Source organism: Pantherophis guttatus, chromosome 1, assembly GCF_059756535.1.
Source record: "Pantherophis guttatus breed Tessera chromosome 1, ASM5975653v1, whole genome shotgun sequence".
In the NCBI taxonomy this organism is placed as follows: domain Eukaryota; kingdom Metazoa; phylum Chordata; class Lepidosauria; order Squamata; family Colubridae; genus Pantherophis; species Pantherophis guttatus.
This window is the reverse complement of record NC_142063.1, coordinates 281,575,480-281,599,471: the sequence shown is the minus strand read 5'-3', so window position 1 is coordinate 281,599,471 and position 23,992 is coordinate 281,575,480. Positions and strand designations below refer to the sequence as shown.

Genomic DNA, 23,992 nt, shown 5'->3' with positions numbered 1-23,992 from the left:
CCTGGAGACAGCAGCATAGAAGAGAAAGAACCAGAAAAAAAATCACAAATCAGGAAAGCCTGCAAATAGAAGCAGAATAACAATGATGAAAGAAAGCAACGCTAGGCAGGAGCTTTGAGTGCCATCCCAAAGTTTCTGAAGCACCACTCAACAACATCAGCATTGACAAAAATCACACCGGTCAGTTGCAAAAGGCAGCTTTACTTCGGACAGTTTATAATATATCATGTGATGATACCTTAATAATAATATTAATCAATATCTGCCTCTCCCAGGTTCTTAGGAGGAGTAAAGATAAAAAAAAAAAGCCAAATCCAGTCTAAATATCTGGCTGATTGTGCAACTAAGCAAAATAAATTAAACTTTCATCTGCTACCTGACTTTCAGTGATTCAGAGAAGCTCACAATATTTAAATAAAGGAAGTACAATACATGTTGGATACCTTCATTCTAAGGTAGTTTTTCAGTTTGCTTTTTTTTTTATAATTTGGAGAAATAGAAACCAGTAGTTTTAATAAAACCAAAAGAGGATTTAACATTGTCCAAAATTGTCCAAGGCCCATTTTGGTTTGTAATAGAGAAGAAACCCACTTTTGTTACTAGAATCACACTCAAAGAGAAAAAAATGTCTCTGTCAAGTTCAGACGTTTTATGTCAGTGCTTATAAATATATTTGTTGTGTTCCACTTTACAGTTAGATGAACACTCACAATACCATAAAAATGGATCTAAAAAAATAAATGTGCAAAGTGAACCCTTTTTTTAAAAAACTGTGAATCATAATTTATTTATTTATTAATTCAATCTGGATGCTACCATATTCCAACTAACCCTGAATGGCTATTACTGGCATTGAAATGAGCCATATTTTATATTTGGTTTTATATAGAGAACCTGTTTTATAAATCCATTTTAAGGAATCTATTACTAAAACTCTCTCTGCGTGTTTTGCCAAGACTGTATAGGAAAATAATGAATGCATCACTTATTACAACTGCTACATTTTAAAATGCTGCACAATTAAATAACATCTAAATGGAGAAGGCTCCATTTGGAGAAGGCTTCTGTTTGTACCACTACCACATCCAAATTATTACAATTCATTGAAATAATTAAAAACATAAAATACATGATTCCCAAATAAGGTTTGTTTCCATTAAATATGAACTTATTGCATGATAACTGGAGACAATATCTTTGCATTATGATGTAAGGAAAACCAGTTGTTTTGTATTAAAATTTACAGAGATTGCATATGACTGTATGAGGATTGGAAATTTTAGGAAAGATAAATGTCTTTTTTTTTTCTAAGTTGGTAAGCAGAAGATTGTTCTGAGCATTTCAAAAGGAGAACATTACGACAGTCTCTTATGCTGCCTCATGAAAGGTGATTACTCCAATTACTGGACATTAACGCCTATGTACAACACAGATGCTTCCTCTGTCGTGTTACTTCTTCTGAAAGTGCCAAATTATTCGAAGCTTGAACTATTTTTCTTTCTTCTCACAACAGTAAAATATTACTATCTGTACATATTTCTTCTTTTAATATAAAGGTATCCAGTGTTTAAGTTCTTCTATACCCTTCTGTATCTGGCTGTGGTAAAAATCCACATTGGCAGCAAAGTCAGAACAGACTGCAGATTCTGTGTTGCCAAGTGTACAGTATAATGCCGTTCCTCCAATACTAAGGAAGACAGTTGCTACGCACAGTAAGATCAGCAAAATGCAGGAGCCAGCTCCAACGTCCTCTGTAAAAAGAAGATGGATGACATAGAGTGAATAGAATGACAGATAACTGAAATACTTTACTTACCTGTATTGTATACATTCCTCAACACTGAAATAGTAAAATAAATGGCCAGAACCAGCAACTTCGTCTACCAAGACAGAGCAAAGCTAAAGACAAATATCAATATTGGCCCAAAGAAAGATTTCGGCAATAAGCTTCCTTCTTTTGCTTTTGCAGAAGAAAATGTGCACAATAAAATAATTATTTGTATTCATAATTTGCTACTATAAGTAGTCTTTGCTTAACAACCTTTCATTCCATGACTATTTGGTAGTGAATGAGTGGTACTTATGACTGGGTCTCAGAGTTCCAGCCTTTGCAGAGTCCATAGGGTCATGTAATCTTGATCTAGCTGCTTCAGGACCTGCTTGCAATTAAAATTTTGCAGCATCCCGCAATCATGTGATTGCCATTTGTGACCGTGGCTACCAACTTCTGACAAGCAAAGTCAGTGGAGAAGTCAGTAGAAGATTGCTAGTAGCTTAATCCACTTAATAGCACTTAGCAATAGCACTTAGATTTATATACCGCTTCACAATGCTTTACAACTCTAAGTGGTTTACAGAGTTTGTATATTGCCCCCAACAATCTGGGTCCTCATTTTACTGACCTCAGAAGAATGGAAGGCTGAGTCAACCTTGAGCTGAGGATCAAATTCCTGGCAGTCAGCAGAATTAGCCTGTAATACTGCATTCAAGCCACTGCGCCACCATGGCTCTTTTAATAACGGTATGGAATTGCTTAACAATGGCAACCAAAGGTGTAAGAACTACTGGCGCTATTTAGTGTGCTCACAATGTCACACTTTCCAATTGCACTGCTTGGTGACATCCCAAATACCATTTTTAAGTGAACAATGCCCATGTAATTTTATGCCATTTATTCATGGATGGAAAAATAAAACCAATGTATTTTTATGCTAGCTTTTTCCAAACATATTAACTCACACAAATATTTTTGATTCTATTAATGGGCTTTTTAATTTATTGACCTTTTTAATAGTAAAGGTATACACTGCTGTGGGATTGAATTTATGAGGGAGTCTGTAATATTTCAAAATAAGATAACATCCCCACCAGCTGCACTAGAAATACTGCATAAGAACATTTTATGTTATTCATTTATTTAATAAATTTATATGGCCACCCATCTTATATACATGATTCTGGGTGGATAATAAAACAAAATAAAAATATGACTAATAATTAAAAACATAAATAACACACCCAGCCAAAAATAGGAGCTGAGAATAATGGCAGCACCTCAAAATCAATATAATCACCCACACTAATAGGGTCTCAGGTTTGACTTTGATTTTGCCTTCTATTTTATATAAATATAGATATTTTCTATCTGTCCCCTACAAAGTAAGTATGATCTTAACTGGCAATAATTTATTGCCAGTTAAGTTTATTGAAAACACATATTGCTGAGTAGTCAAGCATACTGTAGGTCTGTTATTGTTTTAAGCATAGAATTCCTTTCCTTTCCTTTCCTTTCCTTTCCTTTCCTTTCCTTTCCTTTCCTTTCCTTTCCTTTCCTTTCCTTTCCTTCCCTTCCCTTCCCTTCCCTTCCCCCTCTCCTCCCTTGTCTGCCTGCCTGCCTTATTCATAAACCAAGATAATATAGTATATATCTTTTTATTGATTAGCCTATAGGCCATATCAAAGCACAAGGCTCAAACACAGTATATATCAATGATATTATGCAATAATTAAAGAGAATAACAAAAGCCAATTAAGAGATGTGTAAATCAAACTTGGTAGAAAATAAAAAAAGCTGTGGAGGATGCGATTCTAGTGGTAAATTAGATTTGTGGAAAATGCTGGAACAAGCACTCAACAACTGTTAAGTATATGGAAAGGATAAAACCTGGAGTTGGTTGTATAACAAATCCACTGATTTCTAATAGTCATGGATATGGCTAAAAATTCTGTAACTTTCTAAGATGTTTTAGAATGCTGATTTTGCAGCAGATAATTTATAAATACTGGTTACAACAGGTGGAAAAGCTTACTAATAAATGATTCAGCTAGATCAAAGGACCACATGTGACATACCGGAACAGTCTAGTAATTCTTGGGTCACAAACTCATACATGTGTCCCAGCATATGCAAAGGTGATGCTGATAAGGAATGTTATCTTTACCTGAAGCAACCAATGAGGGTAGGGCATCAAATCACTACAGTGTAAATCCTCTTCTATATGGTGCATAAATGATAAGATAAGAATATCAAGATATAAGAAAATGAGCACTCATGAGCTCATGATACTGAAAGACCTATCCTTTTGGATGTCAAAATCTAAGAGTCTCCACTTGAGCTAAGCCAAAGCTTTATCTGGCCCCTTACATTGCAGACATTTTGTGAAAGTGGGCATAACATATGCTCAATATTTCAAATGTAGCCACCATCTCAAAAAGGGAGTTGGCTCATGGGATACTCATCTCCCACAAAACAGTGCAACACAATGTTTGAATGAAAGTATATTACCTATAGTTGAGAGCAACCTGCCTCTCCATTCACGACTCTTCAAATATAAGCAGATATGGCACATATAGGTAACTTGAATATTTATCGTTTCATATTTCATGAGAGTATGCAATTCTGGAATTAAAGCCTTGGTAGTACAGTGGTTTAATGCACCCTGTTATTAACACAGCTGCCTGCAATTTCTGCAGGTTCGAATCTTACCAGGCTCAAGGTTGATTCAGCCTTACATCCTTTCTAAGGTAGGTTAAATGAGGACCCAGTTTGTGGGGGCAATAAGCTGACTTTGTATAAATATATAAAAGTATGAAGGCTATTGCTTAACGCATTGTAAGCCGCCCTGAGTCTCCGGAGAAGGGCGGCATATAAATCAAATTAAAGAAAAAAAAAAAGGTAATGAGGAGAAAGTACCTTGTTCTAATGTTTCTTCCATTTCTTGGAATCTCACTCTTCTTTTTGACTGTCTCAGCTGAATTTGAGCCAATGTATTTTCTTCACTGTCGTCTCTTTTTTTCAATATAGACACAAGGCCCTCTGCAGGAACAGTCTAACAAGAATGATAAAGTAGACTGTTATAAAAACACAGTTTTAAGACTTTGTTTCATTTGCTACGTATACATGGTGTACTTATATATTGCAGGGTCTTACACATTACCTTTGAGATATTTTAACTCTTGGTTTTAATCTTCATCATGATTGAAGATTATTAGTTGCAAATATAATTGTTTTATAAGATATTTAACTTTAAAACAGTTAAATACCAAATACCAAAGGCACTATTAATATCTTGTAACATAATGTTCTCCATTGGTTCCATTCGGATAGAAGCTAGATGCTATCATGGATAAAAGGAGCTCAAGTATTTCCTTATTTGGATGTTGGACGTGCAATTGAGAATAAATCTGGTATAATGATGAAACCAAACACAGAATTATAAGATACATTTCTGCAGTGCAGCTATAAAGTTTATATTTTACTCCAAACTGTAGTCTGAATTCCACAAATAAGCATCTTAAAACATAAATTCTCTTAAAATATAAAATCAATAATAAAGTAATTTGCTAAAAGCAGAGGTACTTAAAGTGGAGTTCTTAGTAGCTTCTATCTGCAAAGGATCATTTCAGCTATATTAGTAGAGCCATTACTACTCTATGAATTATTTAATTTTTCAAGGCAGCCAATCTATGGATATGGCCATATTTCAGTTATTGTACTTTTATATTGTCAAATAAAAAAGAAGATAGTTTTGATCAATGCTTTTTGAATTAAATTATATTGCAATACAATCTATAATAAGTGAACTGCAATCTGCACTGAACTGTTATATATAAAAAGGATGCAGTATTGCAGGCTAATTCTGCCAACTGCCAGCAGTCTGATCATGACTGGCTCAAGGTTGACTCAGCTTTCCATCCTTCCAAGGTCAGTAAAATGAGGATCCAGATTGCTAGGGGCAATATCTCTGTAACTCTGTAAACAGCTTAGAGAAGGCTATAGAGAACTGTGAAGTGGTATATAGGTCTAAGTGCTATTGCTATTGCTTTTCAGGACTTTGCAATGCACATACATTCCAACCAAGCAGCTATATGGCGTCCATTAAGCTGAAAATTAAATTTCAGCTCCCATCACTCTTAAATAGTGGCAATGATCATACACATATTTTGATATGAAATGTGAAATGCACATGCAGCAATGCCATAGATAATAGTAAGAATTGAAATAGTCAGGTATGAACATTTTCTCAAGGTCAAAAACTCATTAAAGGTTATGGAGTGGTTACAATCCTAAAGGTGAGTGTGGCATGCCCAATCTATCAAAAAAAAAAAAAAAATTCTCATTCAGCTATACTGATATGCAAGTCACATCAATAACAGCTGAACTTATAATTTTAATTCACATAGTTGAAAAACAAAGAATTCCAGAATAAAATATAAAGCAATTACATATATTCAACCCACAGTTACTTTCCTTTCTAAACTTCTTAAAGATTATTAATGTATTGAAATATACTACCGGTATAGTAATCGCCTTCAGCAGAACTAAAAAATAGAAACTTCTTTTTCAAATTGATTATGACATAGTCACTTATAAGTAGCACTTTGCGAATCCCTTTCTTTTCCACCATTTTTAATGCCTCTGCAGGTTCCCTGGAGTGTTCAGTTTTCAGAATACACAATGTCCCCTGGAGGTGGAGTACTCCATTGCAGAAAGGATGTACAAAGACCTCTTAGAAATAGGGCATCACAAGAAACAACTAAAAGACACCCAAGCTTTTACCTATTAACTGATTTTAATTATACTGATTTTAATTCTGACTTTAAAAGTATTGACTTCAGTGTTGTTTTTATTCTTTATCCTTCCATTACTGTAAGTCCCTCTGAGTGACAAAATCACCACCAGACAATCGCAAAAGGCAGCGTTACTTAGAACAGCTTACATCTGAAAACAATGTCTTTAACACCATCAAACATCCACATCTACCTATCCCAGGTCTTTGGGAAGGACTTGATGGGTGGATAAAGATGCCAAATCCAGTCTGAACATCTGGAACACTATGTGACAAACCATAATAATACAAAGGAAGCAAGAAAATAACTCTCTCAGAAAATGCTGGGCAAGTTTAATGCAACTGTAAACACACTGCTGAATTCTGGCAGCTGTAAATCCTGATTTATAATGCATCAAATAGATGGAAGCGACTTCTCCAAAATGCTGACATTTGGTGGTATAGTAACAGTGATGGGTTCCTCCCGGTTTGGCTGAGCCAGTAGCGGTGACGATATGACGTCACCGAACCGGTTCTCTTTGTTTGGGAGCTGGGCCCTCCCGCCCCCCACGTTATTCTTACCTTTTATTTGGCCTCACCCCCATATCTATTCGCTGCCTCCCGAGTCCCAGCTGATCGGCTAGAAGGAAAAAAACTGTTTAAACTCTTGCCGCAGGGCTTCAAAGGACCGCCCTACAGCTGATCAGTGTTAAAAGGCAGTGTGGTGGTAGACTGGTTCCTCCAAATACAAATGGGTAAACCGGTGCCTCCAAAAACAAATGGGTAGGCCGGTGCCTGCAAAAACGAATGAGTAGACCGGTGCCTCCAAAAACAAATGGGTAGACCGGTACAGCTCTGCAAGTAGTTAAAAGCCTGGTAGACCAGTACCTCTGCTAAATCCTAAAGAATTGTCACATGACCATCAAACCACACCCACAAAATAAGCCACGCCCATAGAACCAGTAGTAAAAAAATTTAGAACCCACCCCTGTATAGTAACATATGTACTATAATATTAAAGACATTTTGGTAGGAGGGTTGAGGAAGGGCATACAAAAGCTTTGTATACTGTATACAAATACAATATACTTTGTATATTGCTAGCTATAACTAGACATTGGCTTAGGCTATCTCTCTGAAATACGTTTTTAATGCATGGCTATGAATTGAGGTATCCATTCTGCTGCTTCTCTTTATGCCAAGATGTGTTTTTATGCAAAACATAGACATGAATCCATGTTCATAGATAGCCAATTGAAATATTGTGCCACATTTTATTATAATTGTAATAGAAAGTATTTCAGTCCTTTATGCACAACTCAAGATACATTAAGTAAAACAACCCAGACACCAAGGCGTAGATCAAAGATCAGATTCCTATCAACATGTCAGTAGAATTTTTATTGCCATTTCTGATTGTAATATTAAAATTCAACTCTCCTTTTTGAAACAGAGATCATACATTTCTCCATGATCTGTCTCCCTCTAGTGGGGAATGCACAGCGTTGCTTAGAAGAAAGGGCAAAATAAATGGAAACTATTTACTCCTTTTTGTCAGGACAGATGCAGGTAGTCCTCGACTTATAACCAGAATTGAGCCCAAAATTTCTGTTGTTAAGTAACACATTGGTTAAGTGAGTTTTGTCCCATTTTACGACCTTGCTTGTCACAAATGTTAAGTGAATCACTGCAATTGATAAGTTAGTAACCTGGTTGTTAAGTGAATCTGGCTTCCCCCTTGACTTTGCTAGTCAGAAGGTTGCAAAAGGGGATCATATGACCTTGGGACACAGCAAAGATCATAAGTATGAATCAATTGCTAAGTATCTGAATTTTGATCGCATGCTCATGGGGATGCTTCAAAGGTCATAACTGTGAAAAATGGTTATAAGTGTTCTGCCCCAGCTATGGACCCCAAAGAACGCAGCACACACAAACTCTATACAAAGCTTATTTTACTCAAATAACTTAGTCTTTATCAACCAAAGGCTGTTAATACTGTCTTAACAGCCTATCAGAATTCTAAGATAAGGTAATCACAGTCTTACTAGAGTTGGCAGAAAGCCCAGAAACAATTTTGCAGAGAATCCAGATGCGAAGGAGATTGAACTAAAGTTGTTCCCTGCAGCTTGCTGCAAGCAGTGTTCCTCCTTAAATAGGCTAAGGGAGTGGCCAATTAGCCCCAAGCCTTACTCTCGAGGAGACCTCCTCCTGAGGAGCCACTCCTGCCTTTTGGCAACTCTGCGCGCCCATGCATTGAGAAGAGGCTCCTCCTCTTTGTCCTCATCACTTAAAGGAGCTTCTGGATATTCTGAAGGCCCTGACTGGATCCCTGCCTCTGGCACCACATCTTCTCCAGCCTCCTCACTGTCTGACTCAAGCGTCAGCTGCACAGGCTGCTGGCGCAGCATCACACCAGCCTCCTCATTGTCGGAATCAGCTACAAATCTGCACAGGCTGCTGACAGGCCACAACAATAAGTCATTTTTTCAGTGCTGTTGTAACTTCAAACGGTCACTAAATGAACTGTTGTAAATCGAGGACCATCTGTATGTCTGGAGAAAGAACCAGCCAACAATAATGAAGATAAGGAAGAGATCTGGATCAGCAGTGGCTCTGTTCATCAGCAATGGACTTGTTTATTGTAGTACAGCTTAGCAAGTGTCCCATAATACTAAGTCCTCAATTTTAGGAAATCAACATAAATTTTTATATTATCCAATATTCACAGCCATTTAATCTTGCACAGTAAACCACTATAGTTCTACTCTAATGAAAATTCAAAAACTCCATCCCATCCCCTTTGCTTTCCCATATTTTACATCTCTTTAAAGTTCGTTTTCCAGCTGACAGAGCTGGAGGAGCAAGCTCCCTCTAGAGACAGATCATATTATTCCATATTTGGCCTGCAGAGATTGCTGTTGAATGATGCAAGATACATACTGTGCCCTCTTTAAAGACCAATGTCTCTCTGTGATATATTTAGTGCTCACAGAACAGCAACACAGAGCTAAGAATTACATAAGATTTCCCATAAGAGCATTGTATCATCAACTCTTCCACTTACAATAAACACAAGATGAGAAAGTGAGAAAAACACACAAGTAAATAGATTGTAAAGTGATTAGAAATTGTTAAAACATGGTTTTAGCAAGTTAAAGTTTCACAAAAGCATTATTTATGTGAAAAACAGCATTGAAGAAGTAGAAGAATAGTGAAAGTTTTATATACAATTTATATACCATTTAAAAGAACTTTTCAGAAGACTGATAGGGCCTTCTTCATTTTTTTTAAAGGAAATAATAACATTTGCTAGATTTTTTAAAAAAATAGAATCTTAGTTTTAAAATTCAGAATAAGCCATCTTAGTTTTACTGAAACTTTAGCAATTACAATGCACATTCTACCAAGTGGTTGGAAATATTATCTGGTATTCTTCTTCCCCAACTAAGATTTGAGGACATCTATGTACTTTATTATATATATACATACATTCATATATATTCATTAACCTCTCTCACACAGTGCTATGACCCATCCATCTGTTAATAATAACAAGTCCTTTCAACACTTTGAAATACACACTCTCATAGCTACAAGTTAACCTTTACAAGAAAAACAGGGTTAAAGTTTAAAAAAAGACTTAACAACAAGTTCTTCATTCTAAATTCTGCTTACATTCATTTATTTTAGGAAGATAGGAATTGATTTAAGTGGTGTTAAGAACATTGCAATAAGTAAACAGACAAACCAGTGACCCTAGGGAAAAGTCCAATGAATAAGTCAAATGAAATAAAGCTTTATTATTGTTGTTGTAGTAGAAAAACAGCTAAATTTCTATCAAAATCCTTTTGAAGATAAACTGATGTTTTTCTTTCTAATTTTTACAGATCAATGCATCAACCCTAAACTGTAATTTTCTATGGCTGACTTCATAAGAAGATACAGTTAATATTTCCAAAAGCATGAAGTGACTGCAATAAAATCAGTCAGCAATGAAAGAATAGCATGTTCTGTCTTAATATCTAATTCTTTGAAAAGCAATATAAGAAATTTATCAAGCCTAGCAGCTGCACCAAGAAGTTATAATAAAACAAAATAATTTTTAGAGGTTAACAGGAACAATAAAGAATGGCAATAGAAGTGAAACATGGATCTGGAATATCTCAGAATGTTTGTGATCAGAAATAGAAAAATAATGTATGCTAACATGTCTGTTTTCTAGGTGGGAATCTATTTTCCCCTTTTTAAAATATAATTAATATTAAAGAAATATTTTACAAAGTTAAAAGATAAACTTGAAAAAGTAGAAAGATAAAAAAGAAGTATTGAAAACAAAAGAAAGTGAGAGAAAAACGGGAAAAAAAATTAAGAAGTGACTTCAGATCTTTACAGCAGTTATAGAAATAATTAATACAATTTCCATCTTCAAAATTACACAACATAGTTCCCTACTCCTCATCTCAGCTCATTTTAACAGGTAAATCCAGAAGTTCATTTTTATCCATTGAAAAATCTATTTTTTCCAAAGTGCATATTTAACGCTGGGAAAGTCATGCAAGTATCATAAACTTTCTCTTCAGCTGTTTTACAAGCTAAAGAAAATAAATACATATAGTGCCATCATGAATCATGAAAACATGAAAAAAGTGTTTTTTTTTAGTATTTACCTCTGCAATCTGTATTCGTTTTGCGAGCTCGTCAAGTGAAGAAAAGCTTTCATCTGGTGAATAATCTTCCGATGAAGAATAAAGTGCTTGTTCAAGTGGAATATGTGGAAGAATTTCAGAGTTCTCTTGGGCTTCTAGAAATTTAAGAGCCCCCTCTCTAACTTTTATGGTACCATTTAAAAACTGTTCAAAGAAGCCTTCTGGTGCCTCACTTTCACCTTTTTCTTCCAGTACTGTTGTTTCTTCCTGTATCCATTCATATACAACTCTAGGCTGTTTGGACATCTCAGTGTCAAACTGTACATTCCCACTAATGTCTGATGGTTGGTTTTGCACAGATTTTCTGTTATTTTCATAATCAGGCTGTTGCTGCTGTGGCTGATTTAGGTTGCTTTCCAACTGGCTACCGGCAATCACCACAGAGCTAGAACAGCTTTTTGTCCTCAGTAAGTTTCTTTCAGATGGAATGTTTTCATCTGTGGCTATAAGATCAGGAGGTATATAATCCGCATCTGTCCAAACTAATGCATCTACCATTGGTTCACTAAAACACGTTGCTGCAGGCTTCTCAGCTGCTGCTTCTATTTTTGCTCCATCCTGAGAGAACTGTTCTTTCCTTCGCTGCAGGCTGTCATTTTCACCAGCATCCCTCAAAGATAAACACTGAGAGAAAGGCGTGTCCAGGGTCTCTGTGGATAAAACAAATGGCTGATTCAGTGTGAGTTCAGTACAGCAGAGCTCCTCCTTGAGATGATGTTTCCTCGCAGATAGCTGAAGTCTTTCTTTTTCCTTAATCAGACAACAGCTTTCAGACTGGAAACTTTCATCCCTATCTCTTTCTCTGTGATGGTTCTTTTTTTTTGCTTCAATACTTGGCCGGTTCTGAGTATCTAAATGAAACAGAAAAAGAGTTGAAGCTTTTAGAGGTGATTCAGCACAAAAACACTGAGGGGGAAAAAAGCAACAATAAAACCTCTGACAACATTGTCAGTAATGCTTGAACAAATTATCCTTGGCAACAATGGCTCTGATCCATTAATTTTAATACCAAGATTTAAAATAGCCAGATCCCATTAAAATAACTGAGCCTAACTTTGAATGAAGTGTTATCTTAATGTTTATGCAAACTTCTGTGCCTGAAGTGCAATGTTGGTATGTAGAGTTTGAATCCAATGTTTGAATCACTGTTTACGTTGCTTATAAACGAAATATGTAGAAAACTCATTAGGATGCCTGTGCAGTAAAAACAGAGGCAGCACAAAAGAAGTCAAAAATCATATGCCAGTTATCACAGGATATCTCCCAACTAGCTGAAGGAGAGAATACTGTATATAGTGGTATAATCTTGTATGATTATTTTAATAGCAGAAGAATATTAAACTCGGCAAAGCTAGGCAAATCAATCCAGTGTATCAATTTAGGATACTAGAGCAGATGCAACTTCTGATTAACTGCAAATCCTTGCCCATATATGAATTAAATCAAGGAATGTTTGTGTCTAGAAATACACATGGATATGAGCTTGTAGTGTATAATGTAAAAATAAGTTCACCGTAGTAGTTATAAGTGTATTTTCTTAACATGCACTTAAAAACAAAGAACTGAAAATATGCTATAAATTTCTTAATGTTTGCAGAATATTTTTCCAACATGAATAAAGGGGTCATGGCAGAAAAATCAGCAAGAACTCAATCGCAACTTCTGTAATAGAGGTAAATCCAGGCTTGACTTGTTTTTGTCCTTAAATGACTAAATTAGGAGGCTATCAAACAGAGGAGAAAACAACAATGGGAAGGATTTTCACAATGACATAGATAACTTAGTCCAAGGAGCAGAGATTCCCCATTCCTGTTCTGAGAGATCTTCTCCTTGAAGTTATTGACAGAAAAACACAAAAAGGAACTATTTTTGTAGCATCCTAACTGAGGTGTGTAAGTATGCTATGGATGATATGTGATAGATTTGAATACGATATTTTAATTTTAATTTGAAGTCTCCTATCCAAATTTCCTCTCTAAAAATAGGCTGAATTTTACAGCTGTTCTTTGTGTTTCAGTAAAAAATGATAATCTTTATATACATTTCAAGACAATGTTTTAAAGGCATTAAGAATAATAAACATGAGAAACCTAATAACATTCCACTACTAAATTTTGAGGGAACTATGTAAAAAGCTATACAATGCTATTGTAGGAGATACAATTTCTCCATAATCTAACCAAGTATTTATATACTATATATCTTAGGACAAATATGGTGCTGTGTACTGAAGGATGTGTTTAGAATTAAAATATAAAATTTCCATCAGCTCACATACTCATTTTAAAACTCAAGTTTATTATTAGTGAAAAAATACACTGATAGCTATTAAAGAAACAACAGTCCAATAGTAAAGCATAACCATAAAAGCTCAGAGGTTAAATACTCTGCTCAAAGTAGACATTAGATTTGGAAAAACTGTGCTGTAAACTACATAAAAACTGTGCTGCAAACTACATAAAAAAGCATCTATAAATATTAGATCATTTTTTAGAAGGTATGACTATAATGTGATGAAGAAAACAAAAAGATCTTTTAATTTTCAACTAACAAATAAAATTGGTTTAAAAATCAGATTATGTAAGGAGAGATCTGAAACTCTACTCACCACTTTTGTGACTGACATGACCATGCTACAGTCATGCATTAATCTAAAAAGTCTAACTGCATTCTCTACTTGGCTCCACTTACCGATTTCCAATGACAAAGTTATTATTGCAATGGATGCACTATCTATATTTGGATAGGACAACTTTTTAATGCCAGGAATTGTATTGTACAATTGGTATATAAAATCGAACCAACAATACAATAATTGTACATTTGAAGAAAAACAAGAGGTATAATGGCTGGACTGATAATGTAGGCCAGAGGTCTTCAAACTTGGCAGCTTTAAGACTTGTGGACTTCAACTCCCAGAATTCTGGGAGTTGAAGTCCACAAGTCTTAAAGCTGCCAAGTTTGAGGACCCCTGATGTAGGTGAACCTATGTCATACTCGTGGCCTGAGTTTTCTATTTTGTTTTCCTGTTTTGGTGGGAGCATTTATTATTTTTTAAAATTATGTTAAATCTATTTCAGGGGTTTTCATGTGTTTCCCACCTCAAAATAGTTGGAAATGTTCCACTGTTTTATTTTTGTTATTGTTGCAACTGTGGTTGTAGCAGCATAAAATTAGTTCAGAGACAATGTGTAACCTATCTCTGGTTACATCTGCCAAGACCGCCTCCTATAATTTATACAACTTAATTACTAATGCCATTTATAGGAGACTGTTACCATGAAGAGACACATAAACTTCACAAAAATATATTCAGAAGACACTTTTTCATGCTATCACTCAATAATAACTTTCATCTTTTTCAATTTCCTGCCCAGTTTCATTAATAACTGTGTATCTTTCTCCTGTAATATTTAATATTGGAAAATAAAGAGGGCTCTTTAAAGCCATTGCCCATATAGCCTTTTTATCTACAAAAAAAAGACGTCAAGATATAATTACATTTTTTTTTATTTTAAAAGGTTGATTATTCTTCCAAATGAATAATTTTCAAATAATTACGTTTTTATTTAATTTAAGCTAGAGTAATTTATAGGACAAATACCTGAATCCCATATAGAAGTAATTTGTTCTTTTAAATCTTCAGATGCCATTAAACGTATGAACCTTTCACATCTGAAGGGTATTTCTTTATTTATGAGCTGAAAAGCAAAATAACATTTACATTATAAAATCTTTGTTTTTATGTTTATGTTGCACATGTTATGGGAAGTAAATTCTTTTAAAGACGACCCATCATTTAATTGCAAAACTATGCCAAGAAAAAAAAAATCATAGCTTACCTTGCTTCTGGAGACAAGTGGCCTGTAACCCAAAAACATAAGAAAATTAAAAATAAACAGCAGGTCTCACCAAAATATTCTTCATAACAAACGTCATCAAAACTAGAGAACGAATCAGATCTGTTTTATCCATGTTCTAATATTAGCACAGGGCTTTACAAGACTGAAATACTATCTATACCACCAGTTTTAAAGCACAGAGCCAGGGCATACCAATATTAATGACATTACTGTATAAATTGTCACTTGACGGCCCAGAAGGCAATGAAAATTGTGAAATGAATATAAGATCTTGTAAGTGCCCTTACTGCCTGTGTTTATTTAAAAATTCCATCTTTACAAAAATTGCCCTAAACTGAAATCAACCAAGAAAAATTAGCCAAAACCTCTGAATTCTGATTTTCTGTTGGGAAACTGCACAGAGAGAATATACTACTGGCTTAATGACAGTTCATTCAGTGGCCATTCGAAATTACCAAGGATGCTGAACGAAGGGACTTTTGACCCAAATTATGGCTGTGGCAATGCCCCCATGACCATGTGACTGTGATTTGGGCATTTGGCAACCCATTTACACTTACGGCTGGTTGCCAAGCTCCCTGCGATCATGTGACTGCCATTTGAAAACTTCCTTTTCTCAGAAAATCAATGGCCAAACCACTGCTAGCTGCCAAAAGGACTCCCTCTCATTTCTGGGAAGTGGCTGAAAACAGTCCCAAAATTCAAGCAGGATTTTGGCACAGAATAGTTGCAGAATGGGTTGTTTGCAACCAGCCCCAAGAAACGAGAGGAAGCTCTCTAGTTTATGGGCGTTGACCGAAAAAGGTCCATTTTGAAATCCAAGCAGGATTTGCAGCCCCAGAGTGGAGAGACAATGTGGTAAGGTAAAGAACTGAAAGGTCCCTTAGGATGGGGGAGGCCCTGGTGTGCTGCCCCACTCACTCACACACACACACACAGAAGTATGGTTTAGAGAGTTTATTAATGTTCTATTAATGTTTAGAACAATTAATCAGTGGAACAACTTGCCTCCAGAAGTTGTGAATGCTCCAACACTGGAAGTTTTTAAGAAGATGTTGGATAACCATTTGTCTGAAGTGATGCAAGGCTTCCTGCCTAGGCAGGGGGTTGGATTAGAAGCCCTCCAAGGTCCCTTCCAACTCTGTTATTCTGTATTCTGTTCCCCAGCAATTTTACCCAGCCTCAGAACTGTCCCAGATAAATCCAGCCACAAGCAGGCCAAGATTAGTCCACAAGGCAATTGCCAATAATCCATAAAACAATGGAAAGTTGCTCCAACAAATAAGTCCACCAAACAAACTTAAATCCACTAGGTGAAACTGAAATACACACACAAAAGCTCACTTGGCAAGAGAAGTTCAAGGCACAAAGTCAAGCAGGAAGCAAGAGGATCAAACACATACAGCCAGAAACCCAACACGTTGCTCCCAGCAACGCCTTCTTCTGCCTGTCATGATAAGTAGTGTTCTGGTGCAGCCCATCAAGGTGGGTGGGCCTTTTCTCGAGTAATCTGGCAGATCTTACCTAGGATGCCATTTGCTTAACAACCTGCAAGATAATTTAACAACTGCATTTGGGAGTGCCAAGACTGCAGTTGTTGAGTAAAGTGTTGTGGCTCCGTTACCGGAGCCTGTGTCATCGTCAGGAGAGGACTCTGAGAGTGAAGGGGAGGAGTTGGCAAGGCCTCCCTCTCCAGGACCCTCCTCTCTGGCAATGCCTTTGGTGTCCGCCGAAGGGCAAGAGATAGGGCCAGGGCCAAGTACATCCACGCAGCCACAGATGGACAGTGATGAGGGTAATGAGTCTTGGCTGGACCCACGCCAGCGTCGCAGAGATAAGCGCGCGCAACAGAAGAAAGGGCGAGATTAGGCTGAGTCACTGGACCACACCCCACAGGATATAAAAGGGAGCGTGATGGCCAGTCAAACCTTGTGATGAACAAAGCTGAAAGCTTCCACGCCATTCTGCATTGCCGGACTTTTGCTTTAAGACTTTGCTGGAGTATTCCGTAATTATTGAGCTGCTTTCCTTTGATGTATCAGAAGTGGGGAGAAGTTATCTCTCCTCTTTGTAAATAATAAACTCTTGGCAGGCAGCCACTAGGTTGTTGCCAAGTTCCGTTATCATAAGGAAAAGGATTTTGCCGGCTGGTTTGGTCTTTAACTCCTGAACGTCTGTTGGTGTGTGCGCGTGGGGTTGGGGACAGAACATAAAGTGATTACGTGGTATCACATTTAATGACAGTTTCACTCAGTGATTGCTATCCCAATCCCAATCCCAATTGTGGTTGTTAAACAAGGACTAAATGTACAGTATCTAAGTGTACATTTAGACACTAAATGTACTTGCAAACAGCAAGACTATTTGGCATCTTGATCAGGAGAAAATTTTGCACCCACATTTCCTATAGCTCCTTCTTGTATTTTATATCAGTCACGTTTTTATAAACAAATTAAAATTATATGGCCAATAAATGACAAATATCATACACCTGTTGACTTCATGGAAACATGGGCAAGGTGATATAAAATGCAATCCAGTGCTGTATTATCAGACTTGTGTGCAACAAAATACAGTTTCTTCTAGCCACCACCCTACACATTTACTCTGATATCTTATCTTTGTATGTTTCCTCTTCCTTTAAGGAGCTCAAACTGCAGTTCTTTCAAGCAAGTCAGTGAAACAGGATCAGCAGAGAGATATGGTGAAGGATTACACAGTGAGTTACATACTGATAGGATAACTGAACCCAGGGCTCTGTAATTCAACTATCTCATCACTATTCCAGAATGTTTATAAAACACTGCTCCTACATTGGCCTAAGTATGGCAAGGAATTTCAAATATATTGCATGGCTTGAGTTATCTATTGAATCCTCAGATTTGAAAAATAAAAACCAGAAGAATGTTAAATAGAATTGTGTTGCTGAATCTTATCACAATTTAAATCGACTCCTTGTTTGTTTGTTTTTAAACTTGCCTTCTTCTAAGAAATTAAGATCAATATATCTAATTCCTTCTTTCCTTGCAAAAGAGATTGAGGGCTGGAGTACCTAAATGTAAAACCAATATGCTCAATTGGAGGATCTTAGTGGATAACAACATACTGTGTGAGTGTGGAAAGACACAGAGCTCGGCCCATCCACTAGCATATCAGCTACTACCAAAAATATGTACCAATAATGACTTATTTTTGGCCAATGACGAAGCCAAGAAAGTGGTTTCATTCTGGCAGTCTAAAGTTTGATCTAGCCACAGAAGAAGAAGCTGCAAAAAAATTAACTTTAATCCTAAGAAAAAAGATTGAAGTACAGTAGATGAGGTCCAAAATCCCTTCCAATTGATGATTTTATAATCCAAGAGCTCTGCTTATATTTTAACAAAATTGTAATCAAATGTTCAGTGTCTTTTATAAGGATGCCAGCATTTCTAGCCTTGAAAACTACTATCAGTATACAGATAGTCCTTTGGTTTCACGTCCATTAGAAATTATAGCAGTGCTGAATGAATGGCATTTATGCCCAATCCCCAAAGTTATGACTGTTATAGTATCCTTGTAGACACATATCAAAATTCAAAGTACACTTGGTCTGGGCTTATTTGAGGCAGCTCCTGGCTACACCAACCCTTCTGCCCAAGGCTGCTCATGCTGTTCTCCAAATAGCACAGGATGTTCTCATAATGCTTTGAAAGACTTCTGAGGCCTTCTAAAACCTCACAAGAAAGCTGCTCACTCTGTTCTCTAAAATGCATAGATCATTTTCACGATGCTTCAGAAAAACCTTCAGAAAGGTTCTGCCTGCTCTGAACAGCCCTATCTCATGCTTTGCCATCTTATAATCAGTTTTGTAGAGTAGGGGCCACCAACTTTTCGGACCTCAGGGACCACTAAATTCATAATTTTAAATCCTGTGGACCACTAATATGAATTTTTTAAAAAGATAAATAGTATTTAGTGCAATATAAAAAATGCAAATAATTTTTCTGCGGGCCACCAAAATTTTCTCATGGACCACCAGTGGTCCGCAGACCACCAGTTGGTGATCGCTGCTGTAGAGTATACCAGAAAGTTAAAGAAAATCTAAGTCAGAGTCAAAAAAGGCAGTAGCAAACTACTTCTCTACAATTGTCAGGAAAACCACATGGTTCTAATAATGTAACAACCAGGAAGTGACTTGACTTGATTTGAAGACTTAATGACTTTATCTTTATTTATTTAATAGAACAATGGTCTGCAAATACAGGACAAGCAAAATAAAAAAAGGTATTTAATCTGAAAATTAATTTTATTATCGTCCTGGACACATTTGGACAGTATCACTAAATGGCAAGCTATTTTCTATACACTGTATAACTTTAATACCAATATATATTATTACAAGGAAGTGCTACTTCTCCAAGGGCGAAAAATATCCAAATTAAGAGTTCACATTGAATAAATGTCAAATTAGGATTTATTATATAGTTTTATAGCTGAAGGTTGCTTTGAAATGTATAGTATAAGGGGGATATAATAACAATGTTAGAAAGAAATGGTTAGCATGTGGGGGGTGGTGTAAAAGGATGGTAAAGTATTATTTAAGTTGATATCAATGATTTTATTTTGAAGAAGCCATGGGAGGAGGGGAGGGTGAGGGGGGGTTAGGGAGGAGGGGGGGAAAAGGGGGAAAAATTTGTATTTGAAAAACTTTTTCAATTAAAAAAAAAAGAGTTCACTGGACATATCCAACTTTTGGATGTAGAAGAACTATCACATGTAGAACTAACTGTGAAAAAATGTTGACTAATACTGTATAATTTTAAGGGATGCGGTGGCTCAGTGGCTAAGACACTGAATTGAATCAATTGAAAGGGCGACAGTTCAGAGGTTCGAATCCCTAGTGCCACGTAATGGGGTGAGCTCCTGTTACTTGTCCCAGCTTCTGCCAGCAGGAGGTTGGACTAGATGACCTCCAAGGTCCCTTCCAACTCTGTTACTGTTATAACCTAGCAGTTCAAAAGCATGTAAAAAATGCAAGTAGAAAAATAGGGACCACCTTTGGTGGGAAGGTAACAGCGTTCCAGGCGCCTTTGGCATTTAGTCATGCTGGCCACATGACCACGGAGACGTCTTTGGACAGCGCTGGCTCTTCGGCTTTGAAATGGAGATGAGCACCGCCCCCTGAAGTTGGGAACGACTAGCACATATATGTGGGAGGAACCTTTACCTTTACCTTACTGTATAATTTTATTACATACAAATAATGTTCATCACTTACTCTTGATGAGATGTGCAAAATTCAGCAAGTTTGTCTAGCTCTTCATTACTCAGTTCTTTAGAAGAATTCTTTAGATTTGGAACCTCACTGCACTCTGTTGCTTTCCATTTTGTTTCTATTAACAACACACATGTATGTTAAAATATGAACTATTTAATATTTCAGAAATATAAATTCTAAAAAAATAAAAAACCCACAAATATTATAGTAGGTCTTTAAATGATCAAAGCAGAACAATAAAAAATGATGCCTCCTTTTATGAAAATTATATGGGGTTCTTCCCATCCCAGTAAATGTTCGTTCAATGTGCTCAAAAAGTCATGACACAGTATATTTTTGAGTATTGTTTGTTTAATCAGAATTTCTCATTCATTAATAAGATTTAGGTGAAGTCCTAGTCATAGAACACAATGTAGGCAATTATCTGGCTCGGCTCATAACCTCCCTGTAATCAATGCATTGTAATAGGAAATGAAGACATTTCTCAAGTTTTACCAGACATACAAGTTTCCACTATATGACATACTTACCCCATTGCTGCTGAAGGGAAGAGAGATTTGCAAGTAATTGTTTGTGATACAACTGTTCAAGCCGAATGAACGTCATTGCTTTCTCATCTAAATGGAAAATAAAGGAAAATACAGACACGGACTGCCACTCATAGATACATTTTCAAACTACTTTTGTGATAGGAGGAAAATTTGATGTGGGCGCAGACAAGTTTTCCAATATTGCTGATTAGGCTTTGAAACTGATAGGCTTTGAAACTGATAGGCAACACTCAGTTTGCAAGTCCTAGATCAGCAAATATTGACAATTGCTTCTTCTTTGGATATGCATATGATCGTGATAGTACTGGCACCTGAAAAGCACAATAAAATCTTAGTCATAATAAAATTGATTATAGCAATAGCAATAGCACTTAGACTTATATACCACTTCACAGTGCTCTATATCCCTTTCTAAGCAGTTTTACAGAATCAACATATTGCCCCCAACAATCTGGGTCCTCATTTTACCGACCTCGGAAGGATGGAAGGCTGAGTCAACCTTGAGCCAGTGAGATTCAAACTGCTGAACTGCCAGCAGCTGGCAGTCAGCAGAAGTAGCCTGCAGTATTGCATTCTAACCACTGCGCCACCATGGGTCTTATTATTATGGCAAATTCTGCAGAATGAGAATGCCATGGTGGTTGCTGACTTTGTTATTTCATATATAGCAATGGTCTGGAACAGTCACAGGATCATTTAGCTCCTGTAACTGTAACTTGCAATAATTCATAATGCTCTTCTATCAGGTACCTGAATGCAGAAGGAACATTTTGTAAATGAGCATAATTTTGATTAAGTCATTTCAGGTCACAGCCTTTAGGTATGAAGAATCACAGTTGGTTCCACTTTCAATTGAAAGAGTCAACAGGAATGAATAAAGTCCTTAATTTTACTCTTCCAAGAAGTGCAGAGAAGACTCTTAAAACATTCTGCTATAACAGTCAAAAAAGTGAGGGGATGGTGAGCATGTGTAACTTTTGAGCATGTGCAATGGAGCAAGCTTCCTGACAAAAATCTCCAGGATGAAGGCTTTGAATATATATAAAACCCATATATGTGTTGAGATATAGAACAGGATATGGAATGATTAATTATACGGCCTGTGAATTTAAATTTAACAGAAAGTATTGTATTCTGCAGTAATGTGTCTAGAAAGGATGATAAGAAGTGCAGCAAAAAAAATTCTTGAATAAGAATTCTTATTCTAAGAATAAGTGTAAGAAGTATTTTGGTTTTACGGAACTGTACTTGAAAGTCCACATCTATGTTTGTATTTTGATATCAGTCCACAGTCAATGTTGTATTTTTTAAAAAGGATACATTCTCCATCCTGAAAATAAGTTTCAGCAATCTGCAAAGAAAGAAAAGGGGAAAAAACTTTTAATATATATTTATTATATTTTATACTTGCCTATAGGGACCATAAAATTCATGATGTACTAAAAAAATTATACAGGCTTAAAAAAACGAAACTAAACTATTAAAGATACCTGGCACACTAAAAAAACAATACAGATGCCAGATATAGTCAATAAGGACATTCAGAAGAGTGCTGCCTTATGTATCACCACCCACCTAACCAAGTGCTGTTTCCTTTAATGCAGCACACTTTGCTTTTTTATTTTGAACTACAGACATATTTGGACCAGTGAGATTGTATAAGGAGCTCACTTGTACAAAAGTCACCGTACTGATCTATTTATCACATTTTGAACTAAACTCTTAGGATGTTTTGTTATCTTTATGGGATCTTTGTGCAGCTTAACTATAGATAAATATTATACAAGAGTTTGGTACTTTGCAGCATGTCAGCTGTTATTATTAATTTAATTACAAAACTTTTTTTTTAAAACAGCAATTAGGGCAGAGAGCCTAGAGAGCACAAATGAAAGCACATAGGAGCTGCTAGGAAGTGTAATAATTCTTTAGCATTCAGGTAGAGCTGATATCTGCCACTTGATTCTGTTAACAGAAGTGATGGGGAATGAAACTGAAAACTTCAGTATAAACATAATGCTCTGAGCAATACATTTAGATTCTAATAAGACAATATTTAAAATTACATGCAGAGATTTTATTTATAAATTTTGAAATCAATGTGATAAACACTGTCAAAATCAACAATATGAAAAAACAGGTAAGCAACATCTTCTTACTACCTGGTGCAGGAACAGGGGAAGCACGTTTGAATCCATTTGCTTAGATTCTCCTTGAAGAAGAGAGAAGAGGAATTGTAAAGTTTGAGCTGGTTCTTTCAGAGGATGGTTTGAATTTGTCTTGTTTCCATCTGCCCCTTGCACATAAGATACTCCTGTAACGTCAGCTTTGTCTTGTTTGACTGTGGAAATATTAAGAGAAATAATTGCTTTTTCTTTTAAGAAAATGTAATGTCAGAAAAATATACAGTATTTCAAATTTCTTACTGTGTTTCCCCGAAAATAAGCCCTCCCCTGAAAATAAGCCCTCCCCTGAAAATAAGCCCTCCCTGAAAATATTTAACTGCATGTGCAGCCGGGACCCGCCATTTCCTCTGGTTAGGTTTAGGGAGACAGAGCTGGAAATCGGGTAAAATGACAAAAGGATCCCCGTGTTGCTCCACACGCCCCAAAATAATAAGACCTGAAAATAAGGCCAAGTGCTTATTTTGGGTTTCAAAAAATGTAAGACAGGGTCTTATTTTCAGGGAAACATGGTATAAACATAGATGTGCTGACAGAAACTTTTGTCTCCTTTCAACCCCTGAATTTATTCTAGATGGTCAAAGTTTCCCAGGAATAATGTAGATATGACAGAAAAAAATCACAGCGGAAAATGAAAACTTTCTTTCTCATTGCCTCCTGAGTGTTTGGCGTGTCTCTTTTTGCAATGCGGTTCATGCAGTAAATCTGAGTTTTTCCTGCAGATTCTATGCCTCACAGAAGATGGTTGATAACAACTGTAGTGGTGAGTGTGGGGCAAAAAAGCCCAATTACATAAGTAATTATGATTGTCCTTCAGATTAAAAGAAAACATGTTGTTGTGCATATCAGCTCTACTTGAATGCTAAAGAATTACTACACTCGGA

General features: G+C 36.3%; 1 protein-coding gene across 15 annotated transcripts in view; it reads right to left on the bottom strand.

The window, feature by feature from the left end:
• Positions 1 to 1,133: 1,133 nt before the first annotated feature.
• Positions 1,134 to 23,992, bottom strand: part of CNST (consortin, connexin sorting protein) — a 40,209-nt gene continuing 17,350 nt past the window's right edge. For 8 of the 15 annotated variants that reach the window (XM_034428202.3, XM_087883004.1, XM_087883006.1 and 5 more), the window contains exons 6-14: positions 23,088 to 23,266; positions 22,249 to 22,279; positions 20,908 to 20,994; positions 20,378 to 20,492; positions 15,100 to 15,121; positions 14,862 to 14,958; positions 11,219 to 12,108; positions 4,694 to 4,829; positions 1,134 to 1,751 (exon numbers count right to left, since the gene is read on the bottom strand). In XM_034428202.3, the coding sequence (XP_034284093.2) occupies positions 1,546 to 1,751; positions 4,694 to 4,829; positions 11,219 to 12,108; positions 14,862 to 14,958; positions 15,100 to 15,121; positions 20,378 to 20,492; positions 20,908 to 20,994; positions 22,249 to 22,279; positions 23,088 to 23,266 (1,763 nt within the window). In that variant the 3' untranslated portion in view covers positions 1,134 to 1,545. The remainder of the gene's footprint in view (positions 1,752 to 4,693; positions 4,830 to 11,218; positions 12,109 to 14,861; positions 14,959 to 15,099; positions 15,122 to 20,377; positions 20,493 to 20,907; positions 20,995 to 22,248; positions 22,280 to 23,087; positions 23,267 to 23,992) is intronic. The other 7 variants (XM_087883009.1, XM_087883013.1, XM_087883010.1 and 4 more) reach the window with 1 other exon arrangement.